This window comes from Pan paniscus, chromosome 19, assembly GCF_029289425.2.
Source record: "Pan paniscus chromosome 19, NHGRI_mPanPan1-v2.0_pri, whole genome shotgun sequence".
NCBI classification, from domain to species: domain Eukaryota; kingdom Metazoa; phylum Chordata; class Mammalia; order Primates; family Hominidae; genus Pan; species Pan paniscus.
In genome coordinates, this window is record NC_073268.2 from 97,995,651 (window position 1) to 98,012,047 (window position 16,397).

The 16,397-nt window shown below is 62.8% G+C and overlaps 1 protein-coding gene across 7 annotated transcripts in view; it reads left to right on the plus strand.

Annotated features, from left to right (window-relative positions):
* Nucleotides 1-16,397, plus strand: part of BAHCC1 (BAH domain and coiled-coil containing 1) — a 70,770-nt gene that overhangs the window by 15,516 nt on the left and 38,857 nt on the right. For all 7 annotated transcript variants that reach the window (XM_055101973.2, XM_055101975.2, XM_055101972.2 and 4 more), the window contains one exon: nt 15,456-15,635. In XM_055101973.2, the coding sequence (XP_054957948.2) occupies nt 15,456-15,635 (180 nt within the window). The remainder of the gene's footprint in view (nt 1-15,455; nt 15,636-16,397) is intronic.

A 16,397-nucleotide genomic window follows, 5' to 3' on the forward strand; every position in this document is an offset into this window, starting at 1 on the left:
CTCTCCCGGGGCAGGTCTCAGATCTCTCTAGGTCCCTCCCATGGAAGGAGGGCTTCGGAGCCGCACCTGGGTCTTTGTTCTCCATATGTCTGTGTGAAGGCCTGGGGCCCCCGTGCGCCTCCCCTCGGGCCTGAGGGGTCCCTCTCTCTGGGGTCACGCTCCCTTGTTCTCAGTCCCGCAGCCGTCCTTTGCGTGAGCCCATTCATCACGTGCCTGCAGGTGCCTGTGTCCTGTCTCTGCCCCAGGCTGAGGCCGAGGGTCTGCACCACCTGGGCATGCCCAGTGGGGCCCCAGGAGGACTCGCCACCCCCAGTTGAGCAGCTCCCCTTCTCGGCAGCTCCCAAACCCTGACCCCAGACAGGCAGCAGGAGCTGGACCTGCAGTCAGCCCAGGCCCCTGAGAGTGAGGCTGGGGAGACGGGAGGCACCAGTGCCCTGTGGGTGGGAGCACTGCTGGCTCCATCCTCCACTGCATTCAAATTGATCAGGGAGGGTGGGGTTGGGGGGGAACAGGGTCCTTGAGGTCGTCAGCCAGCCCCACCCCTGCCTGCCTGCCTGCCTGCCTGCCTGCCTGCCTTCCTGCCTTCCTGCCTTCCTGCCTTCCTGCCTTCCTGCCTTCCTTCCTTCCTTCCTTCCTTCCTTCCTTCCTTGAGAGGCCTCTCTACCCAGCACCCACGAAGACGGGTGAGCTGCTGGCCACCCGAAGAGGGTGTGGGGTGGTCCAGGGTGTAGGTTTGGGGCATTCCAGACCTGAGGCCCTCCAGGCAGCTCCCCTTCCACTCTGCCCAGCCCACCCTGCCAGGGAGGCCTCAGCATAGTCCTTGAGCTCTGGGGGCCCCAACCCAGCCTCCCTGGGTCTCTGGGCCTTTGCCTCTACCCACACCTGCAGGCCTCAGCAAGGCCGTTCCCGACAAGCCCCTCACCGCCCCGGCCCCCGCCCCTCCACACCCTGGTCACTCTTCCCTCCAGCTCAGCGCTCACCATCGTATCCCTGCATCCGAGGGTAGCTTTGCCACATTCAGCGAGACACACAGGCGCACAGGGACTCAAGTGTGGCCACGATTAGGGCAGGACCAGGGCCCCGTGGCCTCCTGGTTTCTGGCTTCAGCTGGTGACCCCCAGGAGGCCTGATGGCAGGTCCCCCGTCCCTGGCCGGTGAGCTGGCTGTGGAGTGGCAGGAAAGAGCCCAGCTCTGTGGTCCCCCAGGATCCTCCGGATCTCCGTAGTGGGACAGCTACCCCATCCGGCCAGCCCTGCCGTGGGCCCTGGTCACTCCAGGCCAGCAGGTCGCCTTGTGGGCAGTTTTCCTGGAAGCCAGTCCCCTCTCTGAGAGTTTTCATATCCCTTTGGGTATCCTAAAAATAAACTTTTAATTTATTTTAATTGAATACCAAAATTAAATTAAATTGTAATGCATTTTTGGGCTAACTCTTAAAAAGCCCTTAGTGTGTGTAAATACAGATAAAATCAAAGAAAATTCAAAAAGTGTATGTGAGGCCATGCCATCCTTCTAACAAGTTGAGAGTTTGATGGTAAATACTTAGCAGAAATCCAAAGTGCCTAAGTCTGGAGGGCCTCAGGTGGGAGGCGGCTGGGGGTCAGAGACCCCTTGGGGCCCGTCGGCCAGGGCAGGGAGCAGCCACCACGCTTCAGCCTGCGTTGCTGACTCGTGCACGAGGCAGGTCTGTCTGGAGTCACCGACTCTCCCTCCTGGCCCTTCCCGTACCTTCCCGGGGGCTCTTTCCCCGTCTGCGCCCCCCGCCCCACCCTGTGGCTCTGTCTCTTCCCTGCATGAGTAGCTGGGGCTCTCTCCCACATGATCTCACAACTGGGTAGCTTAAAACAGTGAACATTGATTATTTCACAGCTTCTGTGAGTCGGGAATCTGACTCAGGGCCAGGTGTTGGCTGGGGCCTCGGACATATCCAGACCCAGCTGTGGGGAGTCCCCTCCAGAGGCCACCCTCCGGCTGTCGTGGGTGTGGGAGTGTTGCCGGCTGCTGGCTGGAAGGAGAGAGTGAGAGAGCGCAGGACGGAAGCTCGGTGCGGGTGCGGCCTCACCTTGCGGGGGCAGTGGGTGGGTGTCACTTCCTCCACATCCTCTTTCTAGAAACGAGTCCAGGTCCCGCCCACACCAAGTGCCGATTACATAAAGGTGAACACCAGGGTCCAGGGTTATCAGGGCCTTCTCTGAGGCCCCCCACAGCAGCCATACCCTCCCCAACCCCAGAGTGGGCCGTCGGGACCCCACCTGTGGCTGTGGCTGCCTCCCCTGTGCTGACCGTGCCCTCCCCGGGCTCTCGCTGCTGGCTGGGGCAGACCTGCCCTCGGGGGTTTGTGCCTTTCCTCTGCCCCATGCCCTCGGCCTCCTTCCATGTGACTTGGCCAAGTGTAAGCCCCGGGCTCACTGGAAGCTCGCTCCTTCTCAGCCTCTGTACCCCCGTGCCAGCCTGGTCCTGGACATCTGAGGCGAGGCTGGCCCTGTTCGTCCCTCACCACTCTTCCTCCCCGTTCTGTCTTCCCCCCATACCACACCACCGCCTCCACTCTGGGCTGTCCACACCACCGCCTCCACTCTGGGCTGTCCCCTCCGCAGCAGCGGGCCCCTGGATACCCGTGGACCGTCCCCACCCCAGCCAGGGCAGTGCTGTCCACGCAGGTGCAGTATCGTCTCAGCACCTGTGGGAGGTCCGTTCCCAGACGTCCTGCCTTGGTGGAGTGAGCAGACCCCGAAACAGCCACAAGGCCGCGGGGGGCTGCAGCAAGGTCCCAGGGCCCATGCGGGAGGCAGGCCGCTCGGACCACCTGTGGCTTCCCTGGACTCCAGGCTGGGCTCAGGGCACGGGTGCGTGACCCTGGCCTGTCATGGGCACTCAGCAACTGTTCGTGTACCAGCCGGGTTAGGGTGTCCTTCTCTGGATGGGGCGCAGGGCTCGCTATGGGGTGCTGGGGCGGCTGTGTCCTCTGGTCTGGGCAGCGCTTTCTCCTTCCGTTTCTGCATCAGCTGCCTGCCTGGGTGGGGTCCGCAGGTGCGTCAGCCACCCCGGGGGCTCCCCCAGCCCACCTTGAGCTGACGCTGGCAGCCCACCTGGGTGCCCTTGGGATGGGGAGCTGGCCCTGGACCTGGCCTGCTGGATCCATGTGGTCTGAGCGTGTCTCTAGACTCTCCTCTGAAGCTGTGGGGGTGCCTTCCGGGCCCTGACCCGTGCCAAGGAGCCCCCGCACAGCAGCCCAAGCCACCTGCCCAGGACCAGCCGTGGCCGCCTCGATGTCCCCCTTGGCAGCAGAGCGGCTCCTCCCAAGGCAGGACCTGTCCTGGGGCAGGGGCAACGGTGTGGGGGCACCTCCTTCAGCGAGGGCCAATGCCTGGCGCCCTGGCCTCTGGGGCAGGTCCTGTCTGGGCAGCAGAGGCTCAGGAGGGCGCTGGTTCTCCCAGTGGTCCGTGAGGCCGGCAGGGCATGCAGGCGGCCAGCATCACGGCCCGGACCCCACAGAGGCGGAGCTCGGGCTGTGGGTTTGGGTGCTGAGGGCACCAGGAGCTGCCGGACCTCACCAGGGCCTTTTCTCCCTCGGACCTCCCGTCCGGGCCCCACACCCCCTCGGCCAGCCCCATCTACCCCATCCCTGAGGTCTCTGCCTGAGCCACCCACCTCGCCCGCTCCCCTGCAGAGTTCCTAGGAACGCCGAGTTTTTACCTCAGAGGCTGAGGTGAAAACGAAGATGAATAAGATGAACGTGTGTGTCGTGAGGGCGTGGGTCTGTGTGGCAGGAGCGCTGGCCGTCGGGAGGGCCTGGTGTGGCCGTCGGGGGCAGGAGGGACCGAGGTTCCCCGGGGCTCGTCACAGCCTCACCACGTGTCCCCAACCCCAAGGCCCCGGGACGGGGTGAGGCTGGGGGCGGAGGCGGCAGGCACCCCCTGGGCCCAGCCGTGCCCACTCCCCTGATCGCTGCCACACTGCGCTGAGAAGTCCCGTGTGTTCCCTGGATCCCGGTGTGGTCTCCGTCTCCCACCCCGGCCTGTCGCGTCCCCACCCGACTGGCCATTACCTGCCCCGGCGTACTATCCTCGCCAGCAGCTGTTACCCGCCCCGGCGTACTGTCCTCGCCAGCAGCCGTGCACTCTGCACGTTTGCCCCCTGGTTCCCATTGGAGCTCTGCCCTTCCCGCCCCGGCCCTTCTTCCAGGGCCACCAGATGCTGCGCAGGGGGCTGGGGACGGGCCCGGGCGAGGGAGCTGGAGGAGGGCACCTGGCCGTGCGACCCCCACCCTCTGAGACCCGTCCGCTGGCAGCTTCCTGGTTCCTTCCTCTCCTCCACCCATCTTCCTGGACCCTGGGTTTGCCCATGCCTGGCTCGGTGCCACACAGCAGGGGACAGGTGTGCTCAGCCCCTTGGGGTCGCAGCAGGGTGCTGCCTGGAGGGGAGTTCCAAGGGGGACCTTCGTTGTGAAGGAGGGCAGGCTGGGCTTTTTGAAGGTGGCTGGGTGTGAACCAAGTCTTGAGAAACAGAGTTTGGCAGGGGGCATACGTCCCCCTGGAAGGGTAACGCGAGTGCGAGGCCCCATGTGGTTGGAGCCAGCCGTACCAAAAGCAGTTGGCTGGGAAATAACAGAAAATGGCACTTTAGTGGGGGCCGGTCCCTGCCCTTTCAGCCTGCAGTGACCTGTGCTGGCCCCAGCCCCTTCCTGGGATACTACAGCCTGAGCCAACCTCATTTTGGGAGTCGGGCTCTTGGCACCTGGTCCTTCTTAGCACCAGGGGCAGGAGTGACCTGAGTCCCCTCGGTGGGAGGTGGAGCTCTCCCGGCCAACACAGCCACCTCCATGCTGGATGTGGTGATCACAGCGTGCGAAGCTGTCCCTGCTCCCTGACCTACCCCCCAGCCCCGCTTAAGCTGACTGACACAGACCATAGTTTCTCTCGCCTGGGTACAGGGACCCCAGCTCTGGGGGCTGCAACTACCCACAGAACCATCGAGGATGGCCCAGGATGGCTGTGGGCAGAGCGCCCCACCCTGCCAGGGAGACCATGGGCCTCACACCTCCAGGCAGGCCAGGCTGGGAAACAATGTGTGCGTGTGTGTGTGTCCGTGAGGATGGGTGTATGCGCGTGTGTGCATGTGTGTGTCCGTGAGGATGGGTTATGCGCGTGTGTGCGTGTGTGTCCATGAGGATGGGTGTATGTGCATGTGTGCGTGTGTCCATGAGGATGGGTGTATGCGCGTGTGTGCGTGTATGTGTGTCCATGAGGGTGGATGTATGCGCGTGTGTGCGTGTGTGTGTCCATGAGGGTGGGTGTATGCGCGTGTGTGCGTGTGTGTGTCCATGAGGGTGGGTGTATGTGCGTATGTGTGTGTCCATGAGGGTGGGTGTATGCGCGTGTGTCCGTGAGGATGGGTGTGTGTGTGTCCATGAGGGTGGGTCTATGCGTGTGTCCATGAGGGTGGGTGTATGTGCGTGTGTGCGCGTGTGTCCATGAGGGTGGGTGTATGCGTGTGTGTGTGCATGTGTGTGTCCATGAGGGTGGGTGTATGCACGCGTGTGTGTGTCCATGAGGGTGGGTGTGTGCGCATGTGTGCGTGTGTGTCCATGAGGATGGGTGTGTGCCTAAGTGTTTGTGTGTCCATGAGGATGGGTGTATGTGCATGTATGTGTGTCCGTGAGGATGGTGTATGCACGTATGTACGTGTGTGTCCATGAGGATGGGTGTATGCACATGTACATGTTCACAAGGATGGGTGAGCACACAGGAGGGTGAGAGCCTGCCCCCCTGGCCATCCCGAGCCTGCACCTGCCTCCACCCACCTTTCTTCAGCTGCTCTGGCATGGAGCCTGTGTCATTGACGTCGCCTGTTTGGGCCAGGTGGCAGGAGTTAGGAGCACGCTAGCAGCCTGTGGCTGGTCCACTTGGAGAATGGGAGAGGCTGGCCAGCAGGGCCACATGGCTATGTGGACACAGGGCCAAGAGCACTAGAGTCTCCCTACAGCCCGGCTCTGTCGGGGCTCATCCTGTGGCTGCTGTGCCCAGGGAGGCCTTGCACCCCCATCCGTTGCCGTGTTGTCCCCTGCATGTCCACAGCTAGACTGGACATGTCCAGGGTCAGGGCAGGGGGTGGGGGCCCCGGTTGAGAGGCCGGAGTGTAGGAGGGGGCAGGTGGGTGTCCACGTGGCCTCCCTTGCTCTGCAGGGACCCGAGGGCCAGGGTGGATTCCTGGGCTGGGGTGTGCGTGCGTGTGCCCCTGACATCTTCACCGGGGTGTCCGTCTCCCCGCAACTGGCTGTCTCAAGATGGTGGGATGGGAAGCGTTCAGTTTGGGGCGAGGAGACTCATCCAGCTGCGGGGGGCGGCGCCGAGGGAGTGGCGCTGACCACCCTGGTTGCATTCCCACGCCCCTGGCCGGCCGCCCCACAGCCCTCCAGAGTGTCTTAGGGGCAAGGGGAGGTCCTGGCCACCCGCCTGCCCAGGAGAGCGGGTGAGAGACATGGGAGAAGGTGTGAAGAATTGGAGAAGCAGAGAGGGAGCCTGCCTGTGCCCCGCCCTCAGCCCCCACCATGGCTGCTCTGAGTCACTTGGCACAGAGCTCTCAGGGGAGGGAGACCGAGGAGGGACCCCATGGGGAGCGTCGGCCACCCCCCCCCCCACCCTAGCCAAAGGGCTAAATTTACCCTTTTAATAAGAACCAGACTTATATCCGATTTTCCTTTTCTTTTATTAGTTCTGGGCTGTCGGTGGCTGAGCCCATCCTGTCATCATCACCTCCCGGCCGTTTCCACACTGATTGGGTTGGGTACACAGCAACCACAGAGTTTTCCTATTAAGGCCTGAGAGACGCTGCCTCTGGGCCAGCGCAGGCTTCTGGAAGGTTCTCCTGAGCCAGCCAAGGGGCTTCCCGGGTGACGTGCTCCTGTTCCTGGGCGGGCGCCCCTCCCACAGGCTGCTGCAGGTCCTGGGCTGAGCCCATGGCTGCATGCTCTTGGCCTTCCGTGCAGCCCCTCCCTCGCTGCCCCCACACTGCTTCCCATCCTTTCGCACCTCGTTTTTCTCTGTTACTCCTTTCTCCCTGTGCCCGCCTCAGTCTCCACTTGTCCAGCTGCCTTCGTGGAGCCACGGGTGGTGGGGAGGTTTGGTGGCCCCAGGGGGCCAAGGCACCCTCAGACACTTCCAGGCTGTGGGGGCAGAAGAGGCAACAGTAAGCAGGGCGGGCCCCGTGTCCACCAGGTGTGGAGGGAGCAGTGCTGGACAGACGGACATCTGGTGGCAGCAGGTGTGCAGTCGGGACAGAGCGCCGCCCCGAATCTGGACAGTTTGCGGGCCCTGGAGAGGGCTTCAGATTGGAGAGGGTTCCAGGACAGCCCGAGAAACATTGGGTCCTGCTTCTCCACCACGGAGGGGAGCTGGGCCTGGCCACGTGACCTGTTGGCTGCCCGCCAGAATCTACAAGACTCCCAAGGGCCACTTTAGGGTCTGGGGTCTCACTGCCCCAGGAGACGCAGCTCAGAACTGAGCAGCTGTGCCAGGTCAGGGGTTGGTTCCCATGCAGCAGTGGGCTGGGGGGCTGGAGCTGCAACTTGATGGAGATCTGAGGCCCCCCTCTACCACCAGTGGGCCGGGACATGCCCCGACCCAGGGCAGCTGTTCATCCCGGTGCCCCTTCAATGCCACCTTTTGCACAGCGGAGGCCAAGAGCCCTTGCCAAGGTTCAGGTCAGTAAGTGGATAAGTCTGGTGGAGGCCTGAGCCCTGGGAAGCAGCATCTTTGAGGACTTGCCCAGCTGTGTGGCTCCCATGCCCGAGAACAGAGTCTGCCAAGGTGCGCACACCCACAGACGTGTGTGTGTGTGTGTGTGTGTATAGCCACTCATCCCAGACATGTGAGCACAGTCAGACCTTGTGTGCACACCCATAGTCACGTGCATACGCCCAGAGACAGGTTTGCACAGACACATCCCGTGAGTCTCACACACAGTCCCTCCCCTGCCTCTGTGCAAGTGTGAGTGTGTGCAAGTGTGAGGTGCACCCCACATCTCGAGTCTGGACCACTAGTGATTGCAGCCAGGGTGGGGGAAGCATCACTGGGTTGTATCTGGGGGTTGAGCCTGCAAACACCTGCACACCCAGCATGCACCTGCCTGTCTCCCAGCCACATCTGCACACTGGGGTGGCATGTGGCTGGGCCTCTAGCCCCTGCCACAGCAACTTCTGGTCTCCTGGTGCGGGCGGCGGTCCCAGAGTGGCCTCTCACCCCAGGCAGGGCCTGGTCTCCCCACCCCGTCCCTCATTCCTCTTTCTGGGCAGCCAAATGGTCAGATGCTACACCCCTGCCTCCAAGCAGGCTGCACCTCCCCTCTGCATCCACGCAGGAACCTGTGCAGGGCGGCTTCCTCCCCCCGCTTTCCCGGAATGAGGAATGTGGGGCAGGGCCAGCAGGGGGGCTGCTCCTCCTTCCTGCCTCCCCTCCCGTCCTGCACAGCTCCCTTGGGAGCCTGGCTCGTGGGAAGGGTGCTTGGGACCGCCCATCACTCCGTTCCCAGCCACTCCTGGTGTCCCCCGCCTGGGCGGGCCCTGTGGGGGGCGGGGAAGGTGTGGAGCGGAAGCCAGTGCCGAGGGAAGAGGGGAGCCTGAGTGGGTGTGGGTCGGGGGTGGGAGCTGACGCAGGCGGCGGGTGCAGCCGCCAGACTCGGAGCTGGGGAGGCCCATGCCAGCAGCCCGGCAGCTGGGCTTCCGGAAGCAGCGGGAGCTGGGAGCCTGGGAAGGGCCTCGCTGCTTCTCTGGAGCTGCCGCCATCTCAGCGAGGCTTTTTTTTTTTTTTTTTTTTACAACCCATTTCACAGTTTCCAGAAAAGGAGGATGCTGTCTCGGCGGCTCACTTAACTCAAAACAAATGCTCTGCCGGCTCCGCGCCCGCCTCTCCCGGCTCCCAGGCCCTGCCGTCCTCTTGTTCCGTCTGCCTTCAGTCTGGTGCCACAGGGCGGAGCAGGGTCAGCCTGGCAGGAGAGTGGGGTGGGGCACAGTGGGCACCTGGCCATCCGATTGCCCAGGCCCAGCCTCTGCTGTGTGGGTCCTCGGGACCCTGGATGGGGGCTGCTGGCACGGCTGCTGGACCGACCCTTACAGAGGGAGTGGCTCTCCGGGGAGTCCTGGGCTCCAGGGCCCCAGCATGCTCTGTACCCCTCAGGCTGCCCAGCATGTGTTGCCCTTCTTAGCCATCCATAGCAAGGAGCCTGGCAGACAGGTTGGCAGGAGGCAGGCTAGTTCCCATCGGCTGTCCTGGCCACTTAGGGCCACCTCTGCTGTAAGCCCATGTGGCCAGGTCTCACCTACTGTGTGCCGGCCTCCCCACACAGCACCCCTGGGCCGGGGCCAGGCTCATTGGGCACCGAGACTCCAGCCCAGCTGTTGTGCAGCTGTTCCCCAGTCCTCCCGCTGCTGGGCCACCCTGAGACAGCAGGTCCAGGCACAGCCTGCCTCCTGGTCTAGTTGGCTGGACCTTGGGCTCCGGGTCAGACTGGCCTCCCAGGGATGGGGCTGTGCCCGAGGACCTGAGCCACCTGGGGGTGGCCACAGCCCTCCTGGTGTTGCTGTCTCCCGAAACCATTTCCTCAGCTAGCCGGGCGCCCAAGCCAGGCCTCTACAGCATCTTGGGCAGAGCTGAGGTGGCCCTGGAGCTGGGGCCAGAGCCCGGTCTGGATCTAGAGCTGCAAACCCGGCCTGGGCCGGCTGGGCAGGGGGGGCAGCCGACTGGAGGCCAGTGTGCAGTCCTCGGTGGCCCCGCTGACACCGCGTCCCGCTTACTGTCCCTTCCCCAGGAACATCCTAAACTCATGCTGCCTCCTGTGATGACAGCTGATGGGAAGCCTGGCAGAGCGGCCCCAGGCAGGCTCTGTGTGGGGCCAGGGTGCCCTGACCATGCACGCGGGTGGGGATAGGCCGTGTTCGGCCCCCAGCGGAGCACTTGGGGCTATGGGCCTGGACCAGCAACTTAGACTTGGTCATGCTCCATCTCTTACCAGCCCCATGGCGGGCCCACGACCGACCTTGGGAGCATGATGGCACTACGTCACATGAGTCTGAAGCCCCAGGTAGGGGAGGTGCCACTGCAGGCAGTGCCAGGATGGGGCACTTGGTCTGAGGAGGTCTAGGTCAAGACCCCATCCCTGGCCCCCAACTGCCTCCGCCTGGGCTGGTAACCACAGCACTTGGTAGACAGGGACTTTGCCAAGAGGAAAGAGCCTTCAGCCCGGTTCCCGGCTGGCCTTGGCCCACGCGGTCTGGCCCTGGCTGGAGCCCAGGCTACATTCGGCTCCCAGGCAGCTGAGGCACAGGCTCTGTCTGGGGTTGGCCACTGGTCGGCGGGGGGTGCTGGGGAGGTGGCAGCCTGGTCTGCCCATGGCTCTGCTGGCCAGTCACGGTGCCATCCCCAAACACCGGGAGGCAGGGGTGACAGTAGAGGCGTGATGCTCTGTCCTGGGGTTTCCCGGGCTCCTCGGGAGCTGAGTGGGATAGGGAGGGCCTCAGGTGGCCGGCAGTCCCATCCCCCACACTCGCAGGGGTCACCACAGTAGTGACCACCTGGCAGGGCCTGCAGAATCTGCTTCCAAGTTTCAAGCCAAGGCCAGGACAGTGGGGGAGAAATCCACGCCTTTAGAGTAAGCATCTGAGAGCCCCCAGCCGTGTGCAGGGCCCGTGCTCACGGGGCAAGGGGGATGCCGGGCAGAGGCTCTTCCCCTGCCTGGTCCCGTCTCCGAGGTGCTGGCCTGCTGAGCAGCCATTGAGACGCCCTGGCAGCAGCTGCCGCCAGAGCCAGGATTTCCAGAAGCAAGAGGCCACCCCAGTCCCTTGGGGGGGATGGTAGGGTCTCTCATGGTAGGCTCAGTATGCAGGATGCCTGGGCACGGAATTGGGGTGCAGCATGTGACCCCGTGTGATACTGGAGAAGGGTATTTGTAGCTGTGCCCAGAAGTGGTCCCAGAACGCTCATGCGAGGGCCTCAGGGCCGGGGTCTCGGGTGACTCCGCTTCCTCTCGTGATTTTTTTTTTCTTGGAGGCGGAGTCGCACTTTGTCATCCAGGCGGGAGGGCAGTGGAACAATCTCTGCTCACTGCAACCCCTGCCTCCCAGTTTCAAGCAATTCTCCCGCCTCAGCCTCCCAAATAGCTGGGATTACAGGCGCGCACCACCATGCCCGGATAATTTCTGTATTTTTAGTAGAGACAGGGTTTCACCTTGTTGGCCAGGGTGGTCTTGAACTCCTCACCTCAAGTGATCCACCACCTTGGCCTCCCAAAGTGCTGGGATTACAGGCGTGAGCCACCGTGTCTGGTCTCTCTTGTGCTTTATTACCTGAGCTTATTATGGTGAAAATACAAAGACGTGATGTTTGTATGACAAGGAGACAGCAATCCAGGTGGCCCGTTTCCAGAATGAAAGGGAAAAAGAAGTGAAAGAGATCCCCAGATCAGCAGCCCTGCCTGACTCTGGGCACAGACAGCACTTTGGGACCCCCAGCTTAGTGAGGCTGGTCAGGTGCAGGGAGGGGCTAGGCTAGAGCCCCCATCCCCTTCCCTCTCATTCCCCAGACTGTGGGGCCGGGGACCCTTCCTCAGTGGGCTCAGATAAGGCAGCACAGCAGGGTCCCCCAAGTCCGGAGACAGGCTGGTTGCCCACTGAGGGCCCCGTGGGACACCGGGGTGTGTCCTGCCCCCGCCTGATGTGGTGTGGGAGAGCTCAAGGTACAGGGTTCTCAGGCCAGGATCCTGGAGAAATCCCTTCTCCAGACCCAACTTTTGGACTTAGTTGCTTCCCACCATCCCGAGGAGGAAAAGGCGGGAGGGACTTCCCCAGGAGGGTGTGGGGGTGGGAAGGCCTGGGGGACTCGAGGCGGGCCTGGGCGAGGCAGCGGCAAGCTTCCAACTCCGAGGGGAGCCCACACTCACCCCACAGGCATGCCCCAGTGTCCCCAAGCAGGGGAAGCCAGCACTTCCCTTCCCAACCCAGAGTCCCCTCCCTGGCCGCCGGGCCTGTGGTCTGGCCCCAGCCCATGGCAGTCCCAGCCTTGTGGTCCGGGAAGCCCCTGGCTCGCGGGCACCTTCGCCCCCTGCCCTGGGCCTGGGCCTGGCCCTGCTCCACAGTCCCTTGGGCCGGCTCTTCCTCTCCACCCGCCCACCCGCCGCAGAGGCCAGCTCACAGCCCATGTCCCCCACCAGCACTCACAGACCCCTCCTCTGCTGCCATGACCGGGAGAGGCCCCTTGAGTCCACGTGGCTGCGTTCGCACACGAGAGGGGAAGGGGCCTTGGGGGCCCTGGGCTGGGAACTGGCTCAGCACAGCAGGAGCCTGCCAGGGCCCTGCAGGGCAGCCCCCGCCGCCCCCCTTGCCCCGCCGCCTCTGCTGAGTCACCTCATGTCTGGGAAGTTCCCAGAGCCAAGCCAGGCTGGATGAGGCATCAGAAATTCACAAATTCCCCCTGCCTCCCGGGCAGGGGAATGGCTGTCCTGACTCACCTCGGGCTGGGCCCCCGCAGACCCCACTATCCCCACGCTCAGCCTCATTCCCCTCTTTCCCGAGGGGGCAGGCCCCCCGCCCCGGGTTCCTGGAATGGTCCCAGGCCAGGCTTGCTGCCCGTGGGATGGAGACGACAAGGTGCCAGGGTGCCTGGCTGGAGTGGGGGCCACTCAGTGACAGCCTCAGACCACCCATGGAGCAGCAGGGCCACCGTGTGCAGAAATCTGTGTGTGCTGTGTCCTCCGTGTGCAGGAGCCGATAGTCATGGCAACTCTGGGAGGCTCCCTCGGGCTGGCCTTGGCCACTGGACTTGGGCAGAGGGGGGCACAGCTGAGGGGCCACAGGCAAGCATGCAGGCGGGCCGATGGTCCGGGAGAGCTGGGCTGGGCGGGGCCTGGGGCCCTGGGGGCTCACCATTTCCCACACTCAGGCTGCCAGGAGAAGTGCGGGGTATCCTGGCGGTGCCCAGGAAGGAGCCTCTCGCGGCCTCCACCTGACCCAGAGGTGAGCGCCGTCCACAGCTCTGTGCCAGCCCGGTCGGGGCCCAGCCCCAGGAATCCTGAAGGGATTTTAGAAGCAGATCCGTCCTCAGCGCCACCCTTCCTTCCTCTGTCCCCCGCCCTCGGTCTTCCCCCTGGCTCAGTTTCTCCCTCTGCTTGCCTGAGACTGGGGCATTCCTGTCTGACAAGTCAGTTTACTGGGCCTGGGTAGAGGGATGAAGACCCCACTCAGGAGAGAGAACAGCTCCTCCCAGTGCTGCCTGGAGGGGCCGAGACTGTGGGGCCCGTGGAGCTGACACAGGGCCTATGGCTGGGGCCCCGCTGACCCTGGTGCCTCATGTATCACCTTGACCTTTTTGGCAAGTTCGCCAGTGTGTGAGAGGCCTTGGAGCTGCCCACAGCTGTGGGCTGGGAGAGTCAGGGTGCTCTCCCTGTGAAGAGGAGGCCCATCCACAGACCCTGAAAGTTGATTGGGCACAGTGCCCAGCACCCACCTGGGTGGTAGTGGTGGTGACAGTGATGGTGGTGGCGGCGAGTGATGTGGTTATTGATGGTGATTGGTGATTGATGGTGATATGGTTGTTGTGGTTGGTGATGGTGGTGGTGGTGTGGTTGTTGTTGAATGTGGTTGGTAATGGTGGTGGATGATGTGGTTGGTGGTAATGGTAGTGGTGATGTGGTTGGGGGCATGGTGGTGGAGGTGATGTGGTTGGTGATGATAATGTGGTTGGTGTTGTGTGGTGGTGGTGATGGTGATGTAGTTGGGGTGATGTTGATGTGGTTGGTGGTGGTGGGTGATGTGGTTTGTGGTGATAGTGCTGGGTGATGTGGTTGGTGATGATGATGTTGGTGACAGGTGATGTGGTTGGTGGTGATGTGGTTGGTGACAGGTGATGTGGTTGGTGGTGATGTGGTTGGTGTGATGTGGTTGGTGGTGATAGTGGTGGGTGATGTGGTTGGCGTGATGTGGTTGGTGTGATGTGGTTGGTGGTGATAGTGATGGGTGATGTGGTTGGTGATGATGTGGTTGGGGGTGATAGTGGTGGGTGATGTGGTTGGTGGTGATGTGGTTGGTGGGTGATGTGGTTGGGGGTGATAGTGGTGGGTGATGTGGTTGGGGGTGATGGTGGGTGTTGTGGTTGGTGGTGATAGTGGTGGGTGATGTGGTTGGTGGTGATAGTGGTGGGTGATGTGGTTGGTGGTGATAGTGGTGGGTGATGTGGTTGGGAGTGATGTGGTTGGTGGTGATGTGGTTGGGGGTGATAGTGGTGATGATGTGGTTGGGGGTGATAGTGGTGATGATGTGGTTGGGGGTGATAGTGGTGGGTGATGTGGTTGGGGGTGATAGTGGTGGGTGATGTGGGTGGTGGTGATAGTGGTGGATGATGTGGTTGGTGGTGATGTGGTTGGTGGTGATGTGGTTGGTGGTGATAGTGGTGGGTGATGTGGTTGGTGTGATGTGGTTGGTGGGTGATGTGGTTGGTGGTGATGTGGTTGGGGGTGATAGTGGCGGGTGATGTGGTTGGTGTGATGTGGTTGGTGGGTGATGTGGTTGGGGGTGATAGTGGTGGGTGATGTGGTTGGTGTGATGTGGTTGGTGGGTGATGTGGTTGGTGGTGATGTGGTTGGTGGTGATAGTGGTGGGTGATGTGGTTGGGGGTGATAGTGGTGGGTGATGTGGTTGGTGGTGATGTGGTTGGTGGTGATAGTGGTGGGTGATGTGGTTGGTGGTGATGTGGTTGGTGTTATGTGGTTGGTGGTGATGTGGTTGGTGGTGATAGTCGTGGGTGATGTGGTTGGTGATAGTCGTGGGTGATGTGGTTGGGGGTGATAGTGGTGGGTGATGTGGTTGGGGGTGATAGTGGTGGGTGATGTGGTTGGTGGTGATAGTGGTGGGTGATGTGGTTGGGGGTGATAGTGGTGGGTGATGTGGTTGGTGGCGATGTGGTTGGTGATGATGTGGTTGGTGGTGATAGTGGTGGGTGATGTGGTTGGGGGTGATAGTCGTGGGTGATGTGGTTGGGGGTGATAGTGGTGGGTGATGTGGCTCGTGGTGGTGGTGGTGGTGATGTGGTTGGGGGTGATAGTGGTGGGTGATGTGGTTGGGGGTGATAGTGGTGGGTGATGTGGTTGGGGGTGATAGTGGTGGGTGATGTGGCTCGTGGTGGTGGTGATGTGGTTGTGACAAAGATGTCGTTCTTGGGTTTGCAACAGCAGGAGAGTGTCAGTACCAGGACACCTGGGGCACCAAAAGACTCAGGACTCTGAGTGTGGCAGTGAAAGGCATACGGGGGTAGCCTTTCCCATCATCGGTTTCTTGGATATTGAAAGTCAAAGGCTCCGGGGGAGATTGGGGCCTGAGAGTCCCCTGTGGAGAAGGGCTGTGGTGTTGCCCCTGCCCTGCCTCAGGCCACACCCTGGGAGCTGCCCCCAGACTCACTCTTGCCCTGTGTCCACAGCCAGCAGCCGCCTGATGGGAAGTTCTCCGGCCTCCTCGTTCATGGGCAGTTTCCTCACCAGCAGCCTGGGCTCGGCAGCCTCCACGCACCCCAGCGGCCCCAGCTCCTCCCCCCCTGAGCAGGCCTACCGTGGCTCCCACCCCACCACCTCCCAGATCTGGTTCTCCCACTCCCACGAAGGTAAGTTGGCGGACTGGGCTCCCAGCGACGCCCTGGTGGCCAAGAGACTGACCCTGGTGCCCGGGCCAGGGGCAGGTGAGGGGCTCCCATCGTGGCCGTGGGAACCTGGCCGGTGGACGGTGACAAGCAGGCTCGGGTGAGGCTGCCTCCCTGCCGAGGAAGCCCTGGGGGAAGTGGTGATTGGTTGGAAACAAGGGCGGCCTGTTCGGCAGTGGTCCTGGCCAGATGTGTGCTCCAGATGGGCAGCAAGGGGAAACAGGGGGGCCAGGAGGGGCTCTGGGGAGCTGAGAAAATGTGGAGCACAGCTGGGCTGGCCGGGCTGGGCTCACCCTCACAGTGGCCGTGCCCCACCTCCCCAGACACTAGGAGGCGGGCTCCAAATGTGCCAGCTGGAGGAGGGGGCCGGGGCGGGGAGAGCTGTCAGCGCACACAGGCTGCCACCCAGGGGCCTGTCCCAGGACAAAGAGTTCCTCCCAGGCCACCTGCCTCCCCATGGGACACAGCCCTGGGCACACAGTAGGTGCCTCATGAATACTGGCTACTCTCAGGCTGCCTGGCCAGCAGGAGACTCCTGGAGGCCCCCCTGGCGTTTCCCTGGCAGGGCACCCCTGCCCGGATCCCTGTGCTTGCTCAGACCCCTTGCCCTGCAGCCTAGGAGGCGGCCCTGGGCCCCCATGTCCTTGGGCCCACAGTTGCTGGTATTCCCTCGGCCACCCCAACCCTACAGCGTGGGAAGGGTTAAGCTCCCCCCGCCCCCCGCGG